General features: G+C 40.8%; 1 protein-coding gene across 1 annotated transcript in view; it reads left to right on the top strand.

The window, feature by feature from the left end:
- Positions 1-27,118, top strand: part of LOC306757385 (low-density lipoprotein receptor-related protein 1-like) — a 102,658-nt gene that overhangs the window by 44,705 nt on the left and 30,835 nt on the right. Inside the window, exons 7-28 of the mRNA XM_079242421.1 lie at positions 5,820-5,982; positions 7,030-7,252; positions 9,740-9,929; positions 10,025-10,168; positions 13,496-13,732; positions 14,015-14,195; positions 15,172-15,394; positions 15,963-16,152; positions 16,245-16,370; positions 16,646-16,786; positions 17,181-17,306; positions 17,811-17,927; positions 18,040-18,120; positions 18,977-19,144; positions 20,061-20,243; positions 20,327-20,524; positions 20,636-20,881; positions 24,068-24,265; positions 25,478-25,682; positions 25,789-25,953; positions 26,063-26,307; positions 26,574-26,705. Of these exons, the coding sequence (XP_079098547.1) occupies positions 5,820-5,982; positions 7,030-7,252; positions 9,740-9,929; positions 10,025-10,168; positions 13,496-13,732; positions 14,015-14,195; positions 15,172-15,394; positions 15,963-16,152; positions 16,245-16,370; positions 16,646-16,786; positions 17,181-17,306; positions 17,811-17,927; positions 18,040-18,120; positions 18,977-19,144; positions 20,061-20,243; positions 20,327-20,524; positions 20,636-20,881; positions 24,068-24,265; positions 25,478-25,682; positions 25,789-25,953; positions 26,063-26,307; positions 26,574-26,705 (3,882 nt within the window). The remainder of the gene's footprint in view (positions 1-5,819; positions 5,983-7,029; positions 7,253-9,739; positions 9,930-10,024; positions 10,169-13,495; positions 13,733-14,014; positions 14,196-15,171; positions 15,395-15,962; positions 16,153-16,244; positions 16,371-16,645; positions 16,787-17,180; positions 17,307-17,810; positions 17,928-18,039; positions 18,121-18,976; positions 19,145-20,060; positions 20,244-20,326; positions 20,525-20,635; positions 20,882-24,067; positions 24,266-25,477; positions 25,683-25,788; positions 25,954-26,062; positions 26,308-26,573; positions 26,706-27,118) is intronic.

Below are 27,118 nucleotides of genomic sequence, written 5' to 3'. Positions count from 1 at the left end.
AAAACTTGCAGCCAAGTAGTGGTTGTCCCTGGTCACTTCTTTTTTCCCCATCTAAGTGAAGAATGCAAAACCTTGACAGAAATTGTTCATTCAATTCTTGCAGTCAGACAGCTCCATCTACCACATGCATGCACAGCATGGTGTGGCTGTCATAAGTAAATATGTTGCAGTCTGTTCATTTAAAATGAGACGATTTCAGACAAACGGAGATGGGGTGGGGGGGTATTTTGCCATCCTGCAGTGTCACAAGGAAGATGAAACATGATCCGTAATTATGTGTGCTTTGAACCTTGCTAATGCTACATTTATTGCTAGTTCATACATTCCACTGATCAGCCAAGGGTTTTTTAAAATGACAGCAATGACACCGCATTGATAGAAATATTTAATGCATAGATTAATATTAAAATTCAAGAATTATTACTGTAAGTATGACTGTGCAGCTTTAACCAGAGCCACAATAGCCTGCATTTAACTTACCACTTTTCAGAAACCAGAAAAAGTTTCAGGAAATTCCAGTTTCTTCATCTGGGCCTTCTTTGCCTGTCCTATGCACACATACACCCACACATGCTGCAGCCCTTGTGTGCAGTCATACAGACAGATGTTTGCAAACACCCACACTGACAAAATGGAGAAGCAGCTGCATCAAGAAGCGGGGACAGTTTGTGCATGACAGACGATGATGGATTAGTGCTGCGCTGATAGGCAGTGCATTTTTTGTATCCAGGTTACTGTGTTAATATTTCCGTCTCAGCATGTCTGAGTGTGATAAAAGAATCCCAAAAAGATCCTGTTTGAAGGAATTTTAATAGTGAATAAGTCGAATAATAAAAAACAGAAACTAGCATGCCTGGCTTGCAGAATTAACACAAATCATGTATTTTGGGTGTAAATATGTCTTACAAAATGTGCTAAAATATCTAGATTTCTATATGTATGATGACATGCAGCTGCTTGACCAACCAGAAAAACCCCAAATGGAAAGCTCTACAGAAAAAATATGCTGCGCAGAAAGGCAGATTTTTTTCTTATCCATTCCAGACTGTAATGTGAAGCCACTTTCCAGCCAGCAGAGTTGAACTATTTTGGACAGGTCCAGTGTGACAGAGTAGGAGGAGCTGATTTATGCTAACAGTCAACATGGCTGGAGCCAGCAGCAGCAGCAGCTAAAGGCAGGGGTGAACATACAGGAAATGATGCACGTGTGGTTGGAGTGAGTCATGACCTCAGTATGCCACAGATGAGTTGTCCAGATGTGTCCCCAACTCTCTCTCTTGCTTTCATCACAATTCCTCAGACTTTTATGTTTTTTTCCTTTGGTCCCACAGTAAACTTTTAGTTTTCAGAAAGCATGGGCTTGCTGTCATTCACACGTTCCATATTTGACCACATCTTTTTGTTGCCATTGTAACCCTAAAATATGGAACAGATGCAAAAAATGTCTTTTCAATGAGTCCATAAACTATATCTTTACTCCTCTCATGCAGATCGGTTCAGAGCATGCACATAACTAAGGACCGAACACAGTTCCCTGACAAATAGAACTACAATATGAAATGGATATTTTGCAGTGCTCATTCACTGCGCTCAGTCAGTGTTTACACTTGTTGAGCTCTTTCAGACCAAACTGATCATATGAACAGCATTTCTTCATTTAAAAGGCTTCTTCAGACTGATAAAGTTTGTTATGTTTTAAAGCAACTTCACTCTGAAAAGTCAAATGCATTTTTCCAACGTTGATGCTATGCTGTGAGGCAGATTTCTCAATTTTGCGCTGGAGAAATCATGATTCAGACTTTTAATATGAAATCAAACAAACAGAAAAGTAATTTTTTGACATTTCAACACCAACTTCTCAATAAGTTCTGATATTGTGTATAATGTAATTAAATGCAGAATTAAATTAATTGCAATTAATTAAAATCCCTTGTTAAATCCATATTTAGCAGCAGTTGCCTAATTAAATGGTGAGTTATGTGTCATAGTCTTCACCATATTTACTAGTTCACATAAGAACAGAGGCTAGGGAGGCTTTACTCTCCTGAAAAACCATGTGTTTTCTGCTCCAGCAGCCCGATCAGCAAGGCCGGATTATCCAATGGGAATTAGGGCCCACAGCCATTGGGGGCCATGTGGGGCCCACGTAGGGCAAACACCAGCAGTTTGGAATGAAACAAAATGTATATAAAAGCCAGATAGTTACACCACAGTGTCTAGTGTATTGCTACTGGTACCACTGGTTGAGAGATGTTAGAAATGTCGTGTCACTGAGTATCATTTACAATTTTTTATAATGTTATGGTGTGGAACGGGTCCCCTGGAACACTCTGGACCCAGGGGCCTGTGCACTTTTAATCCGGCCTTGCTGATCAGGGTCCTTTTTGTGATTTACATCAGCGCTGCTTAAATAAAAAATCATTAAAAACTCATGTTGTGGAAAATCAGCTCATGCTCTCTGGTGTAGGATGGCGCTTAATGTTTAATGTTTCTTCCTTAAATCTATAAGCTGGGGACTGTAACTGAAAGTTTTCTAATGATTATAACCTTTTATTTTATTATGAAAATATCACTGAGGCCAAAAAGACGGTTACACTGTTAATACACTGCAGCACACATATTCACACATTTGACGGATGCATAAGAATTACACGAAGTGAAAATGATCAAATCAGTGGTAAAATTAGAAGATTCAGCTGGATTTCAGTTTTGGATTGCAAAACCTGACTGACTGCACGCTGAAGACGTGGAAGTAACTCCACAGCAAAACCTCCATAGTTGTCCATGCCAGGTCCACTTTACTTCTGCAGAGAGGATGCAGCTTTCGTCGGCACCCACTCAGTGATTCTAGAGGGGAGGGGAGGCTATCCGAGGTGCAGATCGATGGCAGTATCCACTACTGGGGGGCTGGTTGATTCCCTTCTTGAGGTTTCAAAGGGAAAGATCTCAGAGTCACCTGTTTGAGCACATGTTCACTAAAACGTGGAGCAAGCGAGAGCGGTGACAGAACTTTTTTATTTTCGTACACAGGCTATGGAGAAACATAAGATTGATAGGAACACCTTTAGAAAGCAAATTTGGCCTCATATAGAATCATAAAATAATTTGTAAATTATTGCAATTCTATCTGAATTTCCATTTTCCAGCTTTTGAACAATGTGGAAAGCAAAGATCCACTAAGAGTTCTCTACAGACAGTCCTGGAAACCTGGAAATGGCACCATGATAGGTTCATAGTAGGCACTGAAGCTTCGTATCCTGCACAGCAGGGCTTATCCCAGAGTTGTCCTTCAGCTTCCATACCTGCATGTACCGTGAGAGCCACAGTGCCTGCTAGCCTTGCACAACGCTCTACACTGCGCTGCTTAGGACAGAAACTGCCCTGAAATCTCCTTAAGAGGTCATGTGCTGGTAAAAGGCAAGCCAGTCAGCACATTTTCAAATCTTCTTTCCCTTTACCTCTCCGGTTAGCTTTAAGCCTCTACTTCTCGCCTAATTTTCCTCCTTCACACATTTTAGTTCCAGAAAAATATAGAGTAAAAGAATATTTTTCCATCATCCCCTTTATTGAAGCTGTTGAATTCCCAACACAGTGGTATCATAGGAACATCCGCCTCAGTAATAGCCGAACGGGGGGTGAAAATGGCTGATCCACATTTTTACTTTGACATGTAGTTTTTAAAGTAAAACTTCCCCTCTGCTTAGATTTTACATTCTCAAAAGAAAAAAAAAAGTGACCTAGACATGCGCCTGTTTTTCTTGGACTATCAGAGAGCAGAGAGATGGACGAGAAAACATGTTGAAAATAAGCTGTTTTGAGAGAGGAAGGATAAGTGAATAAAACAGCTGGTTCTGTTTTTTCAATTATGCTGTTGTTTTTATAGCATAGCTTCAGACAGAGCTGCAGTTAATGAATCCAGACTGTTTTCCCACCTCTGGGGAACAGACAGAGGGGAGGAATGATGCACAGAGGAGGAGAGACGGAGGAGAATGGGAGGAGATAGAAAAGTCCGGGTATGCTGGAGCCATTTTTGTTCCGCAGAAGTGGAGGAAAATGGAGAACAGAAGGTGCAATGCACATTTTTTAAAAAATATATTCTGCATCTATTTCTTTTTTTTTTTTTTTTCCATGCTTAGGCGTTGAATCTGTGCCCTGCAACAGCTGGAAGCATTTACAAACAGAAATCTGCTTTAAGAATTGAGAGCATATTTGGGCCCCTGATTCATATAAACTTTAGAAATGCTGCTGCACAATGGTGATGGTTTTTTTTCTACGCTCTCTGCCTTTCTTTTCTCCTCTATCATCCTGTTTTTTCTCTCTTTTTCTTCTTTTTCTCTCTCCCTGCTTCGTTTATCTTTTTTCCACATTCACTCAGACCCAAAATATGTAAAAGTGTTCCACTTCCCTCCCCTTTGCTCGCCAGGCGCTTCACAAAAATGTGTCAGTTTTTCTAAGCACAGAGGGATCCTCTGGATTTACAGGCAGATTTATTGGCCCGTAGCTGGTAATTCGCTTATGTTTGCTGAGGAATCTGCCTCATCATTTCCTGCACCCAAGCGTTTCTTTTCCGTGTTGGTGAAATCGATCTCCTGGTCTTGACCTGATCACCCTGGAAAACATACCCACCATGTTAGATCGCCACCCTTAGCGCTGAGCTCTGCAGGAGCGAAGACCCCTACAGTAAGACCGTTATCCTATGTACAAAATGTTTGTGTGAGTCGATCTGTGTCAGGTTAGCAATGAAGAGAGCCAAGATCCCAGCAGCTGTGAAAATGAAAATACAAGTCATGTGGTTAATGCAGCAAGCCCCCCCCCCCCCCCCCCCCCCCAATTTTCCTTACAGTCTCCTGAGCTTTTGAGATTAAAAAGACCGCCAGCATTGGAAGACGTGCACAGATCCTTGACATAAAAAGAAGAGCAAGATCAAATGTTTCTTAAATGCACCATATTTTTACACGAGCAGAACATGGCAGACGTTACTTTGAGTTATGATTCCGTTGATAATTAACGCCTGATTTGCAGTCCTCTTCAGATCTTTGCTCTTTCTGGTAATTGTTTTTTTATTTCCAGGCAAAAAACCTCAACGTATTTCACCACTGTTAATGATCTCATAACACTGGATGAGCTGTTTTCTTCTTATTGTGTTCAGCACTTTGTTTGGTGCTCACAGTAAATGAGGAAGATGAACGGCAGGAAAGGTGTGGAAAGGCATCAAACCAAAGTTTCACCCAAAATCAAAGCCTCATTCATGCCGTTATTTAATATGTCTCTTACTCACTATGCTACATCGTTATTCTTAAGATTATTAGCATATATGGCTTCAAACTTGTGAGGTACAAAACTTTGCACCAAAGTCATTTTTCCCCATAAGGAGTTAAAAAGCAAAAACTGCCAAATGCATGTAGAACTAACTGTGAACGCTAACTGAGCTCTAAAAAGCAGAGCCAGTACAAGAACTGATGGTTGATGGTTTTCTCCGCTGGAGTCTTTGATCCATGGAGTTGCAAGAATATAAATCCATTATTGCTTGTTCAGTAAATAGACCGTATAGACAGATGTATGATGTGCCTGTGGATGACGAGTAAGGTCATTTTCCAACACATTCTTCCCACTGGTGACTGACAGGAAGACGTTTTATCCATGTCTAATATGACCACAAACATAAAAAACTCCCGAACCTTATCTAAAACCTCTACCCACCTGCACAGCAGCATCCCTGACAACAGCCTCCTTGCCACTTAACGTGTTAAATCACTGCCTCCCTGCATATCTTATGTGTCCCATTTTTAATCCTCACCTTGCTTGACTTTTCCTTCCAGATGTGGAGCAGATGGCCATTGATTGGCTCACCGGAAACTTTTACTTTGTGGATGATGTGAACGACAAGATCTTCGTGTGTGACAAGAACGGCCAGATATGTGTCACCCTCCTGGACCAGGAACTGTACAACCCGAAAGGCATCGCTCTGGACCCAACAATGGGGTCAGTTTGATCTCTTTTTTTTCCCTGCCTTCTGCAGAAATGCAGGCGCAAACATACAAATGCTGCCCCGCACACAGCGTATGGTAGCTTTCACACATGTAGGGAGGTTCATCACACATACTACACTTCCATCCTCTCACATGGTTACCTCTAAAAAGTTGGAAGTCAGAGTAATTGAGCACAGATGTCCCTTTTCTGCCATAACACACTGCCTGTGTAGATTTTCAGAGCAATAATTTGTTTTTGTTCCAGCTCTTTTGTTTATAACCACCCTCTCCAACTGAATTCCTGTGAGTTTGTGTATATCTGCACAGGTTTGCACAGCTGGGTGAGTGTTGGAGCAGCGTTTTTCTGATGCACGGTGTGGGAGCAGGGGAGAAAAATTTAGAGCAGAGAGAAATTACAGTAGCACTAATGAAACAGCACAAATTACACTTCGTTGTGCTGGGAATTGTGCTCCTCTCTGATTTAATACAATAAATGTGATTTAAAATGTGATTTAAAAAAAGGCTTGGTGGCTTCTGATTTTGTCTTTCCAACAGGATTTTTTTAAGGTTCTGCTCCGATATTGTGTGGAACTTCTTTGACTTTCTGTTGCATATAAATATATATTTCTTTGCTTGTAATTTTCATGGACTGTGTGTGTGTGGTTTGTTATTTAAAGCTAGGAACTTGTCACAGTGTTTGTTTTGGCCACAGTGACGCTTTAAGTAACGCCTGCAGTTTGAGATGCTGTTTGTTTTTAATGAGTTTTACAACAGAAGCGCTGCATATTGCGATTGCCACAGAAAGTGGCAAAGAATTATTACCACGTCCAAGTTTAGCTCTCGAGACAAGTAAACTTCATAAATATTCTGCATTCTTCTCTACACTCAAAGATATTTCCTTCTGTATAGCCCTCCGTCTGCTTGCTTACAGGCTACAGTATCATTTTGTTCTTGAGATGGAAGTTCGGAAGACGAAGCCAGTCAGTGGGCTGAAAATAAAGCTAATCTATCAATCTGTCCATCCACACTCAGGTCTGGTTCTTTTTTTTTTTATCTGTAGGAAGGTGTTCTTCACTGACTATGGTCAGATCCCAAAAGTGGAGCGCTGTGACATGGATGGCCAGAACCGAACCAAACTGGTCGACAGCAAGATTGTGTTCCCCCACGGCATCACACTGGATCTAGTCAGCAGGCTGGTGTACTGGGCTGACGTGTACCTAGACTACATTGAGGTGGTGGACTATGAGGGCAAGAATCGACACACCATCATTCAAGGCCTGCTGGTGAGAAACCATTTCCCCTCCTTAGTGCTGTGGGATACTGGAAAAAACTTGGATTGTAATTTTTTTTTACCCTGCGATGTGAAAAAATACAGGAATTTTCAATTAATGACTTGAATGGCACTAAAAGTTATGCCACACTCCTACCATCTTGTTAGTTAACCCTACACTGACGTGTAGAGTTTTTGTCTGTATGTGACAGTTTTTCTTATTATCTTTTATTGCTTGCTTTTGTCATGCCTGCTCTAAGTAAATGTTTCGTTTGATTCATTCATTCATTTTCTGAACCGCTTAGTCCGATTAAGGGTCAGAAGAAGCTGGAGCCTGTCGCAGAGGCGAGAGGCAGGGTACACCCTGGACAGGTCGCCAATCCATCGTTTTATCATGTTTCATTTACGACTGCTCCACATCTGCGCCTGCAGGTCATAGATGGACAGATAGACAAATAAACATGTTGAGTTTGTTCGTCCTCTGAACCTGCTATGTGACTACTACACACATATAGATTGCAGTGATGACACTTAAACTATATATATTGTGCATCACTAATCCTTCTGTATATGCTTTGTGTAATTATCAGATCTAAAAAGCTCGCTGGTAAATGTTAAAGTTCCCCATTTATCCAAAATATATTTTACGTTACCCCTGTGTACTCCTGCTATGCTTTCTTGGGCCACAAGCTACGACCAGTAAGAAGATGTGGACATAAAATAAGTTGATAAATGGTGTTCAACACTGAGGGTGATAATTGAGCAGCAGAGTGGCTCTTAAACCTGTTACCATGGCTTTTACTGTGGTCTGCAGGGAAGAAACAGCTTTCTTTCACTCACTGAGTCTTAGGACACAGCCGCGCTAATACATATACACCATCTCTTGCTTTCAGTGTGTGTGAATCTGTGCAAGGCTATTAGTGTTCGCACGTCCTTCACATCAACATTAAAAAGAAGGGTTGCTTTTAGTGATGCTCAGCTGATGCTGTTCATCTGTGCATATCTGCTGGTAAAAGAAACATTTGCTCTCCAGAAAATGAGTGAACATCTTTTCAGAGCAAGACCCGATATATGAAATGCTTTTCCTCCTCAGGGAAGCATCGGATCTGTCTTGTTCCAGTCTGTGAGAAAAGATTATCTAACGCCCATTGTGACTGATTTCTGGTTCCTGTATTTTCGTCAGGCTTTGGCTATATGTATCTCTTTATCTGTCAGTGTTTCTCTTTGTCTCCGAGCTCTGCACATCCTTCCCTCCGTACAGTTTTATGACTGTTTTCACAGTCTAAAAGTAAACTGAGTCTGGTTGTGTCTGCTGTTTGCAGGTGGAAGCTCTTGCCCTTCCTTTTTCCCTGATAGTTTTTTCAAGGTTGAAGCTAGTTTGTTTTTAATTTCTGTATTTTGAAAGCTGTGAAATCTTTTCATTCTTTAACACTTTTCCCGTCTTGTGCCAAAAGCATTCTTATTTATTAAGTGAGTAGATGTTCACATTGTGTGTTAAGGCTCCTCAAAGAATCACAATTAAGAGTTGAACCACTGCTCTACATCAGTGCACATGGTTTATCAAACAGCTGGTAATCATGGCAACAGTACTTCTTTTTCATTCTACATCTCTCTACCAGTTTGCCCTCCACCAAAGCAAAATAAAAAAAAACAAAGCATAACGAACCACAAACAGTCCTAAAATTAACGCTTGGAAAACTTGAAATAAGAAGATGATGATGAAGGGAAAAATGGAGGATAATGCAAATGTAATGAAAATGTTTATGCCAAGACGACAAGTTACCATGGTGCAGTAATGGTCTCTTAAAATGTGCACATATATCTTTTGGTTCTTAGGAAAATTAATTAATTAATTGAAAATTAATTATTTATTGTATTTAGTTACTTTTTTAAGGTTAAAATACATATGCAACACCAATGCACTTCTTCCTTGGCATCTCATCTTAAATTCTGTAATCCACTAATGTTAGTATCATTTTAAATTAAGTCAACAAATTCCTTTTAGGTCTTAGGTCTGCCTTGTAGACATCAGGACCTGGACTGCAAACAAATGCAGTATATATAGATGTAGGTAGAGGGCTATTAATTATATACAGATGCAGCACTGAGTTAATCATTAGAAAATGAATCAATTAAAAATCAATAGACGTGTCTGGAAATCTGAAATGTTGGAGGAGAGGTGTGTTTGACATATCTTCCTTTTCCTTTCTGTCTGTTTTGCTCATTCTATACATTTTCATCCTCTGAATGTGCAATCGTCTGAATGTGGATTGCAGAATTTATGTACTTTGGAAAGTTCAGTAAACTGTTCTCACATGTAAACAGTTTTCCCTCAGACTTTGTTACTCAGTAGAACAGAGATGGAAGAAAAAGTTTCAGATATATATCCTAAACTTAGAATCTTCAAACATTTACTTAAGGATCGCTTTCTATTTAGTAACATCAGGTTCCTTGTTTTTCCTATTTTACTTCCAGTTACCTTCTAGCTTTTCTTTTTCAGATCGAGCACCTGTATGGGCTTACTGTGTTTGAAAACTATCTGTATGCCACCAACTCAGACAACGCTAACATGCAACCAAAGACTAGTGTTATCAGGGTCAACCGCTTTAACAGCACAGACTATCAAGTGGTGACCAGGGTGGACAAAGGAGGAGCGCTGCATGTCTACCACCAGAGACGCCAGCCTCCAGGTATACCTGCACGCTCTGATACCCACACATCATCTGTATTTGCTCTTCGTTCTTCTGGTTCAGAGGTTTTATTTGTCCTTTCTCTTGTTTCCCAGTGCGAAGTCATGCATGTGAAGTGGACCAGTTTGGGAAGGCCGGAGGCTGCTCTGACATCTGTCTTCTGGGTAACGGACACAAGACTCGGACCTGCCGCTGTCGCTCTGGATTCAGCGTTGGCAGTGATGGCAAGTCTTGCAAAAGTGAGTGAGCCTGCTGTTTATGTGTTTCAGTGAGCTTCAACCGCTGCTTATCAGCAAGTGTTTCATGCATAGTTCCATACAAAGTGCAGTATCATTTTTGGGCAGATTTTACAAACTAAAAACGTTTATCTTCTCTAGTTTAGAAAAGTATTTGTTTCTGCTGATGATTATTTTGGTTGTTGTGTATTTGATGTCTTTGCTCACCACATAACTCGATCTGCTTGTTGAAATGAAAATCAGTAATACAAACAAGAAAGTCATTTCTGGCCATCACAAACTTGCCAATGGTTTCTGCGAACTGAAAAATAAGTAGTTCTTTTAAAAAAATTGTTGCAGAGCAGCTGAAATAATTTGAATATTAAAACAAAAATACAGTCAAATAAAAAAATCAAGATTACCTAAAAAAAATACTAGCCTAGAGATCTACCAGTTCAAGCTTAAAACTTATAACAAAAAAAAAAAGGAATAAACATAAAGGATTGTGTTTAAATGTTATGTATAAATAAAACCTATCACTAAATAACAGTTTAGAAAGTGGTATAGCTTTCAAATCCATATTGGCTAAGCTAACAAAAAGAGCTAAAATGAATGCCTAACAGAAAACCAGTTTTGCATAGTTTTAGTTGCATCATATAAAACATTTCAGAATGAAATTGTGTTCTGCAGCTGTGATTGTTGGAATTTTTAGTTATTTTGACTGGTTAACATTTGCTGCCTTCACACTTTTAGGCGTAGCTGCATTGTTGTACCTCAACACAACATGTCAGTTTCAGAGTCGCTTCTATTTAAAAAGCTTTTAAAGCAACAAAATCCAAACCAAAGTGGAGTAAAAATCATTTAAACAAGCAGTCACTTCCTGCGTCCTCCATTTTTCATTACAAGGATGGTTTCAGATTGCAAGCATTTTTACAATTTGCTCTGCAGCAACATATGTATAATGTGTCATCTATTTTTTTTTTAGTTCTTGTAGAACTTGTGTTGTTCAGTGAATGATGGTATTGTAATAAATACTAAAGTTGCAACCATCCTTAACCAGCTTTGTACGAGCTTTTCTGTACGCTTACTGCACACGAATTGGAAGTCTACTCCTGGATATCACCCAATAAACAATATGTCATCATATCCATGCAGGTCTGGATTGGAGTCAAAAACAACACGTCTCTTTCTATGTGTTTTCTTCTGTAGGCCTAATCTAGGTGGGATTGTTTGAACCTGTCCGACTCACTTTTCCTCTTTATTATTTATCCAGTGGTAAATGATTAGTGAAGTAAAATATATCTGGGAATCTATTGCTTGCTGCTCTCACTGGTTTGTGTTTCTTGATTTTCCTCCTAACAATTCTGTCCAGTACATTACTGTCCTTTAGGGTCAGTCTGTACAACCTCTGTTCCAAGTCATAGGTTCCTTACACAATTACAGGGTTTTTTTTTTTGTTTTTTTTTTACTGTGTGTGGATTTGATGCATTTCTTCTAGTTTAATCAGTCTTTAAATTCTCTTATGCTTTGATATTCCTTTGAAAAAACACATCTGCCAGTTGTCTTTGCATAATTTCTTGCATACATTTATTTTGTGACCATTATGGATGTCTTGTCTGTTTGAACGATACAGTTGTAGCAGCAGTAGACGCTCAGTACAAGTTTAAACAAGCTGATCTTAATAAAGTGAAATAGACTTTGTTCCATTATCCTCTTTCATAATTCATAGTGGGGCTAAGACTAATACATGTGGAGCATAACGGCTGGTGTTGAAGGATTCTTACTGTATAGTATGTGGGTTTTGTTTGGTTTTGAGCTTTCAACATAATAAATATTACCTTAGTGACAGGGTAAGTCAGCTTTCTTGACCTCAAACTAAGATGGAGTTTGATCATGGATACGGGTCTTTTTTGGGCTGCAGACTGGGAAGAATCTGTGAAGCTGCTGAGCACCATAACCTTTTTGGCTCTGCACTGAAGTTCTCCTAGAGCTTCATCCTGATTCAGCTCATTTTGTGATGTATTTTGCTACTTTATCTTCTAATGATGTCTTCACATTGATCTACACAGTAAGGAGGCGATATAATTGATAATGCCAGTGTTGATTTAGATGAAAGCAACACCTCCTGCTTTGTCTTTTAACTGGAAAAACTCTTTGCTTTTTAGGCTTTTGTTGAACTTGCATAACTTATTAAATCAATATATGTAAAACTACTTTAGATTTTATATGCAGAGGTGGCAATTCCTGGTCCAGAATGTAAAAGCCTGCCATGTTTTTGGATCTACCTGTACATTTAGAACAGATGTTTTCACTAACAGGCTCGTTTACCTGGCAAATGAACTCTGCTCATTAAATTCAGCTCGTTTGGTGACTGGTCGGAACAGCAGCCAGACAGAACTTTTACTTTCTGGACCAGGAATTGCCACCTCTGTTTATATATCAGTAAATTGCTCAGCCTCTAACTCAGGGGTGTCCAAAGTCAGTCCTGCATGGGGCCGCTGTCCTGCAGGTTTTCCACGTATTCCTATTCCAAGACACTTGGCTTTCATTTAATGGATCCAACAGCCAGTAAATGTATGCACTCATTAATTTGAGTCAGGTGTGTTGGAGCAGGGATACATGGAAAACCTGTAGGATTGTGATCCGCAAGGACCAGAGCTGCACACCCCTCTCTAAGTGATTACACCAAATACAAACCATGAGCAGGTGTTAAGTGGGTTCACGTGTACAAAGTCAATTCCAAAACAAGTTGAGCTACTGGGGAAATTGTAAATATAAACAGTTTGATAATATTCAACTCGTTAACCAATATTTTGTTCACAGTAGAGCATAGGATACATGTAAGAGAGATGTTTGCTTATCTTTTGATACAATGGCAGCAAAGCATCTCATGACATTTGGGGTGGAGTCAGCAAATGCTGTAAATGCCGATGGTGCTGAAAAGAATGCTGCTCTGTCTGCTGGGTTCACTAGCAACATTTCATAACATAACCGGGTTCAAAAAGAGCACCTTAGAGAGGCAGAGTCTCTCAGAGTAAAGATGGGCGGAGGTTCAGTGGCAGGAATTGCATCTGCAGTCTGTAGAGCAGTTCGTAATGCCCAATAATAACATCTGCAGAATAAAACACTGAATTTTCCAAAGTTCAGAACAATATTGTTAAATCTTATGAACGGAAATTAGTTCTAGATCCCCTCTGATTTTTGGATGAGAAGCATGAGAAGATGCTGTCGTTTCCTCTGGGCTACAAGGTGTTTAAAATAGACTAAAGCAAAGTGAAAGACAATATTTTTTGGAAATCATGGATTCATATTTCAGGCTTTTTAAGCTTCTGTTGTCTTGTTTCGCTGCAGAACCTGAGCATGAGCTCTTCCTTGTTTATGGGAAAGGCCGTCCAGGCGTCATCAGGGGTATGGATATGAACACTAAGGTGCCAGATGAGTACATGATCCCAATTGAGAATCTGATGAACCCCAGAGCTCTGGACTTTCACGCCGAGAGCGAGTTCATTTATTTTGCCGATGCCACCAGCTACATCATTGGACGGCAGAAGATTGATGGAACGGAGAGAGATATCATCCTGAAGGAAGGTAAATACCTGCTTCTTTAAAAGGAACAAACAGTGCCTTTATAGCCTCAGTATGGGCTAAAAATGTGTGCATAGAAGATTTTGAGCATGCATTTGCTAATTATGGTATCTAAAGGAAAATTACAGTGATAAATTCTATTTTTGTAGCAAGAGCAGTGATTCAGAGCAAACTACAGAAGAGCTTTATTCTAAAAGGATAAAAAGATCAAATCGGGATAAAGATCAAATACTTTTTTCATTCTAGCCCTTGCTTTTAAAAACACATTCACTTTGTTTTTTTTAGGGATCCACACGATCGAGGGTATTGCTGTGGACTGGATGGCTGACAACTTGTACTGGACTGATGATGGACCCAAGAAAACGATCAGTGTGGCTCGGCTGGAAAAGGCTTCACAGACCCGCAAAACTCTCATTGAAGGGAAAATGAGTCACCCTCGGGCCATTGTGGTGGATCCTTTTCACGGGTAAGGGTGGACAGAGATTAGAAAGAAATGAAATTCAATCCATAACCGTTTTGATTCAGGCAAAGTAACTTTACTTTGTCCATTTGGGCGTCTTGTGTATTTGGTGTGTTTCTTTTGCAACTCTTGTGCATCACTTCCAGACAATTCTCTCTCTCTCTTCAAATTGTCTTTTTTTTTACTTTTTCAGTCTGTGCCGTTGACTAGTCCCACCCTGAACTGTAACACCCCCCCCCTTTCCAGCAGAATGCGCTGGAGCAGACGGAGCATTTTGAAAGCCTGATCATCCTCCACCAGCTGTTTCGCAGTTTTAGCTTCCTTTCAGTGTTTCAAAGCGTACTTAATCTCACTATGCATAGGTGTGTCTTATTGATAAGACCCCCCTCCTCTCTCTCTCTCTTTCTCCCTAAGGCTCCCTCTTTAAAAGCACATGCTCGTGCACACACACATTCACACACTTTGGATTGCTAGTGACAGCATGATGTGTGTCCACACACTACCCAGAGGGAAAGGTACTCGCTTCCATTAATGCTTGTAATCAATCAGGCTGAGCGAGAAGAGTGGAAGAGTGAAATGGAGTGGGGGGGCAGGGGGGGTTGGAGAAAAGAAAAGATGAGAAAGAAAGAAATAGATTGAAAATATGAAACGCTAATGATAACGTCAGTCACAGTCCCGTGAGGTGGGACTGTTTCGAGAGCTGCATAATTGCAGTCAGCCAGTGTTCACAGGCTTTACCTCGATCAGTGGATTTGACTGACAAGTCCTAAATTACTTGGTGACAAGCAAAGGTGTGTGTGTGCCTGCAACCAGCTGAGAGCTGCTGCTGCGCTTCTCCCACAGGGGCTCAGATTTGTGTTGGTTGCTTTAGGGCAGCTCGATGAAATGCCAAAGCTTTCAATAATGCCAGAAGATCATTCAAACAAATATTCGGTTTATTTCAGTAAACATGCCCCTGATGGTTCCCCTGTTGTTTCCTCAGGTGGATGTATTGGACAGACTGGGAGGTGGACCCCAAGGAGAGTAAGCGAGGCAAAATCGAGCGAGCTTGGATGGATGGCTCGAATAGAAATGTCTTCCTGACCAGTAAAACAGTGCTATGGCCCAACGGTCTGAGTCTGGACATCCCACAGGGCCTTCTCTACTGGGTGGATGCCTACTATGACCGAATCGAGATGGTCTACCTCAACAACTCCGGGCGCAAGGTCCTTTTCTCTCTATCATCAGTAAAATTCTAGAGGCAGAGCAGCTCTGTGAGACCAGAACTGGGGAGGGCCTCAGAGAGGCTTTGAAAAACTGTGAATACACTAGTAAGGCATGCATTTTAAAGCAGTGGACGTATGTGGGTGGTCCCGTAAACTCAGGGACCTTGTGTTTTGTTTTTTTTTTAACACCGTCTGTTCCTCAAGGTTAAATTAATGGTATTTTGTGTTCAATGACATGTGTGTTAGTCACATTTTGGTGGGGGAGGGGGGGTTTGCATTTGCATTTAAAATATATCTAAAATCAGAATGTTATGATTAATGTAGTATGAATGAAATCTAAATATTAACACTCATGTTCATTCATGATCTACATTTTCCACTTCTTGGACACTTTGAAATAGCTGAAACTCACTGTGGAGGTGGAACATGCTGGTCAAAATCTGAGGGATTTTTTCCCTGCATGTTTAATGTTAATGTTACTTTTAGCTGTACATCTGGATATAGATAGTGGTGGTCTTTTCCTGGAGAAATATATCTTACCCTGTGGCTGTTTTTCTCCCATCAACAGACTGTGTATGAAGGTCAGGAGCTGAACCACGCCTTTGGTCTATGCCACTATAAACACTTCTTGTTCTGGAACGAGTACCGTAGTGGTAGCATTTACAAACTGGACACCACCACCGGCACCGCCACCCTATTGCGCAATGAGCGGCCACCCATCTTTGAAATCCGGATGTACGATGCTCAGCAACAGCAAGGTACAAACCAAACGACACGCATAAGATCCACCTGTAATTTGAAAGTAGGACTTGTTACCAGATACGTGTCATTCATGTGCTTTCATCTACAGGCTCCAATGCATGCCGTGTGAACAACGGTGGCTGCAGCAGTCTGTGTCTGGCCATACCAGGCGGCAGACAATGTGCCTGTGCAGAGGACCAAATACTTGACCCAGCCGACAACGCCAGCTGCAAAGGTACAAACATGAATGTTTTTATGTGTGAGACTTTTTTAAAAATATATAAAAATCAAGGATTAAGTTACGGTAAAGGCACTGAAAGCAATTGTTAGCGGGGATGTGGTGGATTTTGATAAATGGGTTTCAAATGTTATGTAATTATGATTGCACTTTTCCAAACAGCCCTTCCAGGTTCCTGCTATTTTATCATTTCTGAGTAGCACCCAGCTCCTGTTTACATCTTTAATGGCTCTTTTCCACATCAGTGTCATTCCTTGTCTTCTTCTCCGCAGCCAACCCGTCTTACATACCACCTCCTAAGTGCCAGCCAGGAGAGTTTGCTTGCAAGAACAACCGCTGCATCCAGGAACGCTGGAAATGTGACGGAGACAACGACTGTCTGGATAACAGCGATGAGGCTCCTGAGCTGTGCTGTGAGTTACCTTCCGTTGTCACAGGGTCAAATGACCTCCGGCTGTCTGAATGTGACGGTCTGCTGATGCCTGCCAGAATGACATGAGAAAGCAGATTTGGAATCTGATGAGTGTGTTTATAAGCCGATGTGGATGCACAATATGCGACTGTGTGTTTGTGCAAGGAGGAATGCAGAAATGTGTGTGGATCTGGAAAAGCTCACTCGCTCTGTCCTTCTGTCTGTCTGCGCTCAAAGTGCAGACAGGTTTTTGGGTCCAGACAAAATAATACAAAGTCCTAATTTTCACTCCACATCTCTCTACTTTTTTTTACCTTTCTAATCCCCCCCACCTCCCTCTCCACCAATGTTCTTGTTTTCCATTCACCAATGCATCCCTTCGTTCGACTTGCCAGACCAGCATACTTGCCCCACTGACAGATTTAAGTGCAAGAACAACCGCTGCATCCCTCTGCGCTGGTTGTGTGACGGAGACAATGATTGTGGGAATGATGAGGATGAATCCAACACTACTTGTTCAGGTACAATTCACTTCAATTCAACTTTCTTTGTATAGCGCCACTTCACAACAATGTTGTCACAGGGCACTTTACATACACAAATCAACATACACATCATTTCGAGCCAATCCATACATAGCCTATAATAGAATCCAACTGATTGCATCGAGTCATGACTTCGATCCAATCCCCCATCCTGAGCATGCATGCGGCGACAGTGGGAAGGAAAAAACTCCCCTTTAACAGGAAGAAAACCTCCGGCAGAACCCGGCTCAGGGAGGGCAGCCATCTGCCTCGACTGGTTGGGGTAGAGAGGACAGGAAAGACAGCTCAACATGTACAACTGTACTTAATCAGGAAGACCTGCGGAAAAAAGGAGAAATAAGTTAGAGATGGCAATATTGGCATATATTTATACATTAATATATTAGAGAAATAATACACAAATGCTTATGTAAACAAATTCAACGTACACTTGGTTGTTCCGCATGTGATATGAACTCTGTTGTGTTCCTTTTTTTTCAGCCCGCACATGCCCACCTAATCAGTACTCATGTGCTAGTGGACGCTGCATCCCCGTTTCCTGGACATGTGACCTGGATGACGACTGTGGTGACCGGTCAGATGAACCTGCTTCCTGCGGTTGGTCGACTTATTGTCACTTTTTAGCTCTTAGGACGGTTCGCTTGAACATGTGAGTGTACAATTTCACCAAGTGCAATCAGTAATCTGTCTTTCCCCTTCCTTTGTGCAGCCTACCCCACCTGTTTCCCCCTCACTCAGTTCACCTGCAACAACGGACGCTGCATCAACATTAACTGGCGCTGTGATAATGGTTAGTTTCTGTTTTGTAGTATTTGTCTTAGAACAGTTTTGGCTCCTCGCTCTCGATTGTTGGAGCTTTTCTGTGCATGTTTGGCCATCAGTCCATTGTTTGCATTTTTTTTTTTGTTTTGTTTTGTTGTTTTTTAAATCTTGTTTATTTGTGAGTTGTGCATTTGGTTTTGTTGTTATGTTTTGTGCCGTTTGCCCACTTTGCTGTCTTCCATTGATTCTGTCTTTCAGAAAAGGATTGTGGCGACGGCTCTGATGAATTGAATTGTCCAAACCTGACCGGTTAGTGCATAGATCAACATGCACCAAAACAGCTGTGATGCTAGCCAAAGCTTTAAAACTGACCAAAAGTCAGGGCTGCTTTTCTAACAGAAAATGACCTCAAACTGAGGTCTAAACCGCTGCCACTCAGTTAATGTGCTCACAAACTTGTTTAGAGAAAAATAATTACTTTTTGTTTTGACTTATAGGGATACCAGGTAATATAGAATTAAAAGAATAAATGTTTTTTTTCCCCAAACACAATGCAATGAAATAGAATAAAAAGCAATGAAACTTATATCACTCTCTCTTTTAAAATGAATGTATTTAGTTTAAAAGCTAAAGATGCTATGCTGCAAAGCTTGATGTATCAGTGCTGGGTACATTCCCCCATGGTGCATGTTCTGATCTATGCAGTTTCTGTCATTATTTAAACTCTCCTCTTTCACATTTTGTCTTATATGTTTTTGCTGTGAATGAGTGAATTGAAAAAAAAAAAATCTTCCTGGATGCTCATATGAATATCTGTTCCATCTGACGCTGTGGATGCCTCATAATGTGAGAGGGAGTGTTGCCTGACTGCATTTGTTTTCCAGATAACGACTGTGGGGACAACAGTGATGAGGCCGGTTGCAGTCACTCCTGCTCTAGTACTCAGTTCAAGTGTAACAGCGGTCGCTGCATCCCAGATTACTGGACCTGTGATGGAGATAATGACTGTGGGGACTACAGCGATGAGACCCATGCAAACTGCACCAATCAGGGTCAGTGACTTAAACTCCAGATCTGCTGGGATTTCATTTATCTGACCTAATACATGCTGTGTTAAATCATTTGAAAACATACAGCATACCGAGTCAAGGAGGTATGCTGCAGCATAACAGCGACAGAAGAAGAGCAAGCTCCCTCACAACAGAAGTTAAATAGCCTGAGTGTTGTGTTGCATTTAAAATTAGCACCTGCGTCTGAAGGAAGGATCAGCTGATTGAAAATGTCCTGAAGATTTCCTATAAATCATTGAAAATGTAGACATAGATTTCTTTCGCTGCTGCTACTGAAGTTACTGGTTTTCATATAGCACTCTTGTAGGCTTAGACTTAAAGACACCATGAAGTGAACTGTGTTTATGGAGCACAACTGAGACAGATGGTTGTTATTATCATGGGTGGGTGGTTGCATCTCACCACTGCTTTTATTCATTTATGTATTATTACCAGAAGTGCACTCTACGCTAAAAATCAAAGCAGGTATTTGCATTTTTTTCAGAGAGTATACAGCGCATTACGCCTTTTTTGTCCCTATTTGTTACAGCGGCAGCAATTTCATGGCTACTCCCAGTGACACTACTTCTTGCTAAAAAAAATTGCAGTCTTTGACTAAATAGTTGTTTGATTTTAAATATCAACACATAATACTGATACACCAGCTTTTATTTCTGTGTTTAGGATTCAGCTTTTCTCCATCAGAAGAAATGATTCATTGTCAGCTGTAGTCATGACTAAAACAATGACCTTCTGCATGTGCGCTCTAGTCTGTCTCTCTTCCTAAGACTTGTCATCCGGCTCATTAAGTCTTATCTTCTGTCTGCTTATTTTTTATTTGATTTCTTTTGGAGATGAGATGAAAATTCTGTCACCTTAGAGTCTATTTTTTTTTTTTTTTTTTTCCCTTTTCCTACAGCCACGCGGCCACCTGGTGGTTGCCATACAGATGAGTTTCAGTGTCGGATGGATGGTCTTTGCATCCCCATGCGTTGGCGCTGCGATGGGGACACTGACTGCATGGACATGAGCGATGAGAAAAACTGTGAGGGTGTCACACACATGTGTGATCCAGCTGTCAAGTTTGGTTGCAGGGACTCTGGTGAGGAAACGACAAAAATATATCAAGCGCGTCGATTTATATAAAGTCTTGTTTTTTTAAGCAGTCCTGCCGACTGTCCACAGCACGTTGTATCAGCAAAGCCTGGGTTTGTGATGGCGACAGTGACTGTGAGGACAATTCAGATGAGGACAACTGCGAGGCACTGGTCTGTAAGCTCTCTCACCATGTGTGTGCCAACGACTCCACCATCTGCCTGCCTGCAGAGAAACTTTGCGATGGCACTGATGACTGCCCAGATGGCTCTGATGAAAAGCTCTGTGGTAAGAAACAATCACTTCCAGGCTGTGTTTTGGAGCGGGGAATGCAGACTGACAAGTGCAGCCTGCATCTTAAAATATGGCCTCAATCCTCTGATTCTCTCTGCTTTCCAGACTTGTGTTCTCTGGACAATGGCGGCTGTAGTCATAACTGCACAGTGGCTCCTGGTGAAGGGGTCATCTGTTCATGTCCGCTGGGCATGGAGCTGGGGTCTGACAATAAGACGTGCCAGATCCAGAGCTTCTGCGCCAAACACCTCAAGTGCAGTCAACGGTGTGAACAGGACAAGTTCAGTGTGAAATGCTCATGTTATGATGGCTGGGAGCTGGAGCCTGACATGGAAAACTGCAAGAGCACAGGTAAGGGACCAATCAGAGAGAAGATAAGAAAATGGTGATGGTAGAGGGTCAGGAAATGTTAACTTACTGTGCATGAGTGAGGACTGGCACAGCTTTGTAGACTAGAGACGTTCCATTCCAGTTTCAATTATTTGATTCCTGATCATAGCATGTTTTCACTGATTGATTACGGAATTAATAAACATCAATTCCAGTGAATTTTCTTTTGAGTCAGGTGTCACAGCGGAGTTCAAGAAGGTAATTATCACATGGCTAATTAACATATTAATATAGATGCAGATTACAGCTGTTTCTCAACTGGTGTAGGTAGATAGATATCCTTCAGTATGCAGATGTCGCCCGCTTCCTCTCGTGAATAAAGCAGTTATGCACTGCCCATCCAAACACAAAGAAAAAAGGTCACCACCTAAATTTCACAAATAATTAAGAGCCTGGATAATAGATGTATGGATGATTATCTTTAGGCTGTGACAAGTTATTTAACCCCAGTTTATGCAGGAAGTAGCTTCTCATTTCCTTAACAACCACGTTGAAAGACACAGACTGTAGTCTTGGAAAAGATGGTAATCAAAAGGGTGCAATGATTAGTACCCATAAAGCAAAGAAAACATCCAAGGAGGTTGCTAAAAAAAAAAAGCTAAAATTGATTCAAATTTTATTTAGATATCACCTTAAAAACAACTACAGTTGACTAAAGTGCTAAAAACAAAAAGTGCAGAAGGTTTTTTTTTTACTGTCCAGTGCATGTTTAAAGGAGAACCATCATCTTCCAGGGTAAAATGTGGTCAGGAGAAAATCCTGAATGATAGCAATCTGCAATCACTTGAATTTTTGATGAAATCAAATCGTAAATTACCTTGAAGATTTGTGGCAACGTTCAATGTGAAAGAAAGAGCACTTCTACACAGACAGTGTGAAGGTTAACTCGGGGGAGATTGGGACTGAACAGCTGTATAGCCATAAGAAAATCTTTTATCAGTGAGTCTAATTAGACAAAAGGCTTCAATTTGCAAGGGACTGTAAAGATTAGACTTTGGAGCCATGGAAGAAGGTCATGTGGTCTGAAGAGTCCAGATTTACTCAGTTCCAGAGTAATGGGCACACCAGGGTACAAAGAGAAGTGGATAAAGTGATGCACACCTCCCATCATGCCTAGTGTCTATTCAACTTTTATTTGTATAGCGCCACTTCACAACAATGTAGTCCCAGGGCACTTTACATACACGAATCAACATACAAATCATTTCAAGCCAATTCATACATATCCTATAATAGAACCCAACTGATTGCAACGAGTCATGACTTCGATCCAATCCCCCATCCTGAGCATGCACGCGGTGACAGTGGGAAGGGAAAAAACTCCCCTTTAACAGAAAGGAAACCTCCGGCAGAACCCGGCTCAGGGAGGGCAGCCATCTGCCTCGACTGGTTGGGGTGGAGACGACAGGAAAGACAGCTCAACATGTACAACTGCACTTATTCAGGAAGACCTGCGGATAAAAAAGAGAAATAAGTTAGAGATGGCAATATTGGCATATAACTATACATTAATATATTAGAGAAATAGAGCGAGGTACTTCAGATGTCTGTGACACCAGCCTGTGGAAACAATGCTATGATCTGGAACTGCAGCAACGTTGCTTCTCCAAAGAACGAGGTCAGCTGTTACCCGACCAGATTATTCCATCAGTGGATTTTTCTCTTCCCTGATGTTCAGATGACAATGCCAGAATCCATCAGGCTCAGATTGGGAAAAAGGGGTTCAGGGAGCATACGATCATATTCGCTCATTGCTGACCGCCACAGAGTCCAGACCTGAACCCAACAGAACCTCTTTGAGAATCTTATGGTTGATCTGAAGAAGAATTTGGGCAGCAGTCTCCCATCATCCAGATCTTGGATAAAAATGAAAGCAACTCTGGAGAGAAGTAGATGTTGTGCTATTGCAGATGTTTGACATCCGGGTGACACAGAAGTGCAATAATCCAAGCTAACAGAAGTCTAATGAAGCCATATGACTGTTTTTTTCTTTTTCTGGCCAGACATAGTAACTGACCACTATTAATGAATCAGTTGGAGTCTGAAGGATAATGTGCAGCAGTGACACTGAGGTCCAGCATCAGCTGATACTAAACCTTAGATGATTTTAAAACAATCAGAAAAAAAAAGGCTAAAACAATTACATGCTTTCAATGTCTTTTTATGATGTGTGAAAAGGTTTGCTGAGGAAACCTAAAAAGATCTCAGCATTGATCTCTTCCTGCCATTGTTTTCTTGTGACAAAAGTAAAGATAAATATAAAAAGATGAGGAGCAGAAATGATTTTTATTTGGGTGAAATGAGTGAACCAGAAACTGCTTAGTCACTGTTTGAATTGTATCATCCATATAAAGAATATAGACTAGTTCTCCTCCTGCATCCGCAACTGGCAACAAGGAAATATGATTTTATGCTGCTGTTCTTCCTGCCAGGTCTTACAGAGTAGCCAGCAGCCTGTAAGGTGCAGATAACTCCTGCCTTATTTACACTGCGTTTTCATTACCCAGGATTAAAGCCATTTTCAACATAGCCCCTCTTTTACTGGGCAACTCACACACTGCACTGGAACATGGCTACTGTGTCTTTCATGCCGTGCAGCAGAGCTGTTCTGCAGGGTTTTCAGTCTCATTTAGAAAAATGGACTCTTGAGATTTAAAATGTATTTTACAAGATTTTCCTGTTAAGACAGGCAACAGCTCAGATTCCCGTATGAAAAGCTGTGCTCACAGTAAGACACACTAAGTAGGTGTGTGCATGGATGCATCAAGGTTTGGTTAACTTCATCGTCACAAAGCTGTGAAAAACAAATTATCAAACTGTGTGATTGTCACTATGAGTGCCTTTTAAAACATGTAATGGGGAAAGGTTTGTCTCAACATAAACATTTTCCTTATTACAGTTTGATCTTTAGGGACACATAAAGCCACAAGTGTTCGCAGTGAAGACAATAACTTCTGTACAGTTTTTAAAGGATGAAGGTCATGTATGAGGAGAAATAAGAGCAAGAACGGCTTTGTGGAAAAAACATGAATTCAGTTAGGATAATCATCAGATATCAAGTTGTTGTTATAAAACATTGCTTCAAGCCTTTAGTGTGTGGTTAGTTTATGGTTGAAAAACCAAATCTTCTCTTCTTAATTTTCACAGATCCATTCAAGCCCTTTATCATTTTCTCAAACCGCCATGAAATTCGCCGCATTGATCTGAACAAGGGGGAGTTCAGTGTGTTGGTACCTGGCCTCAGAAACACCATCGCCCTTGACTTCCATCTCAATCAGAGTGCACTCTATTGGACTGACGTGGTGGAAGACAAGATCTATCGTGGGAAGCTGTCTGAGAATGGAGGTGATTTTTTTTTTTGTTTTTTTTTTAACTGAGTCTGCATTTTCTTACACTTTTTATTTATGCTTTGAGATTGACCTTGTGGGTTGCAATTCAATGACCCCCAGTGGACATCAGGAAATTCATCAACACATTTGCGTTTAAGTCAGATAAAGTGGATTTTCCTGTGTTTTTTTTTTCAAAGTTGATTATTTATAGTTTTGTTTTGCTTAAAATATTTGTGACGACAACTAGCAGGGAAGACTATCCTGTAAAAACAGATGTTGTTTCCAGCACTGGTTTGTAGCGTGGAGTGCAGCACGGTTTGCGCTTTCATTTGTTGTTTACAGAAAATTAAGCTTTGTAACATAATGGTCAGACCAGTGGATTATGAGTTACTGGTAAACAATAGGGATGGAAAAATCGAAAATTGGGTTTTTTGCTTCATAATTTTAAAATTGATTTTTTTTCCCCATTAAAATAGTTTTTTTGGGGTTTTTTTCCCCCAAAATGATAAAAAATAATCCATTATAAAATTTTTGTTGTTTTTATTGATCCTTTTCCTTGTCCTCTTGTGCGTTATAGCAGCAGAATGATTGTCTGGCTACTGTACTGTTTTTTCCTAATTGAAATCAAGAAAATTGACGAGGAAAAAAAAAGTTTTATACATTATTTTTGTTTTTAATATACAAAAATGACCAATATTGAAGAATTGTGAGAATCGCAATTTAAATCGAATCGGCACCCAAAAAAATCGGAATGGAATCGAATTGGACAAAAGCATATCGTCACAGCCCTAGTAAACAAGTCCTCATCACATCTGCTCCTTGGTTATGTAAGCTTCATATTTTGTTATCTGCCATATTTACACATCCATAATGTGCCGACAGAGTGTGTGTGCTTTCATTGTTCCAGAAGGGAAACTGAGTCATTTCAAATCATAAGAGATAATTCTGATTAGAGGCCATAAAATCTGCTTCTTTAGTCGTGACACCACAAGTATAATTTTAAGGAACTTCTCTATAATTGTCGTGTCTCATCCTTTTTTACTATTGCCATACGGACATATCTGTCTCTGTCATATCTGTCATCTAAACAGCTGATTCAGTCCAAATAGACGAATAATATTTCCTTAATTTCTAAATGCTATTAGATCAAATGTTAACAGTTTGCCAGTTAGTTCAGAAGATTTAGCAACTTTTCACCATTTCTGTCTCTTTCATTTCTCTTCTGTAGCTTTAACCAGCTTCGATGTGGTAATCCAGTACGGGCTGGCTACGCCTGAGGGTCTGGCAGTGGACTGGATCGCAGGAAACATCTACTGGGTGGAAAGCAATCTTGATCAGATCGAGGTGGCCAAGTTGGATGGCACCATGCGGACCACGCTGCTGGCAGGGGAGGTGGAGCATCCTCGAGCTATCGCACTAGACCCTCGGGATGGGTAACAGCTCCTATGCTCACTGTACACAACAGATAAAACACAGTAATGGGACCATGTTCTTGTACTAACACAAACGTATTGTGCATGTCATGGCATGATACTGCAGGATTCTCTTCTGGACAGACTGGGATGCCAGTTTGCCGAGAATTGAAGCTGCATCCATGAGTGGAGAAGGCAGGAAGACCATCCATAGGGAGACTGGCAATGGAGGCTGGCCAAATGGACTCACTGTGGATTATCTGGAGCGGCGCATCCTCTGGATTGATGCCAGGTTAAAACAAAGAACAAAACACTCACACAATCATGTTTTCATTCACACAGTACCATATGAAAGTAGAATTATACAGAGGAAAGTAACTGAAAAATTGTGCTACATGTAGGTCTGATGCCATTTACTCAGCCAAGTATGATGGTTCTGGACTCATTGAGGTTCTGAGGGGTCACGAATATCTGTCCCACCCATTTGCCGTCACCATGTATGGTGGAGAGGTTTACTGGACAGATTGGAGGACCAACACACTGGCAAAGGCAAACAAGTGGACCGGCAGCAATGTTACAGTGGTCCAAAGAACCAATACACAACCCTTTGACCTGCAGGTGTACCATCCATCCAGACAGCCACAAGGTATGATGTACAAATACGCACAAAAATACTCTGTTAATCAAACAGAATGTATATGCATAAAATATAAACGAAAACAGACACATTATCTCAGTTTTTTTTGTTTTATTTTATTCTATTCTATCTGTAACAGATTGATGGACATATGTGTTTTATTAATGACATTCCTTTTTAATCTTAAAGAAACCTACAATTAACACAGTCATGACAGTGTGTGTGATACACATGTATATAATTTGTATCTTGTCTCCATGTTCTGTTCTGCGTAGCTCCTAACCCGTGTGAAGCCAAAGATGGCAAGGAGCCCTGCTCTCACCTCTGTCTTATCAACTTCAATCAGACTTTCTCATGCGCCTGTCCTCACCTCATGAAGCTGGGCCCTGACAGACGCACTTGTTATGGTAAGCTTAGAAAATGCAATTACTGCAGGAAGCATGCTTTTCATTTCTGTCTGAGTTGGGAGAAGTTTTAGTTACCATCATGTAAACCTGCTGTTATATGTTGCAGTGTGTCAAATGTTACTGTGTGTCTGCATCATAGACCGTATATGAAAGATGGACGGAGCCTCTGGCGGTTAAAAATGATGCCGATGCGGAGGTGCATAAAACTGCAGTTCTCCCTTCATCCACTAGGGGCTGGCTGCAAAACAGAACGAATCCCCATAGACTCCCATGTTAAAAAGACCAACTTCACAGCAGTAATAAACATGTTTACAGCCTGGTACAAAAATCCATTTTCGGTTCATAGGTCAGGTTTACCTTCATGACAACTGTGGGGGCAGTGATTTTTTTTCTAACTCGCCCGTTTAAAAGTA

This window comes from Telmatherina bonti, assembly GCF_933228915.1.
Source record: "Telmatherina bonti genome assembly, chromosome: 6".
Taxonomy (NCBI): Eukaryota; Metazoa; Chordata; class Actinopteri; order Atheriniformes; family Telmatherinidae; genus Telmatherina; species Telmatherina bonti.
The sequence above is the reverse complement of the archived record's forward strand: the minus strand, read 5'-3'. Positions and strand labels throughout refer to the sequence as shown.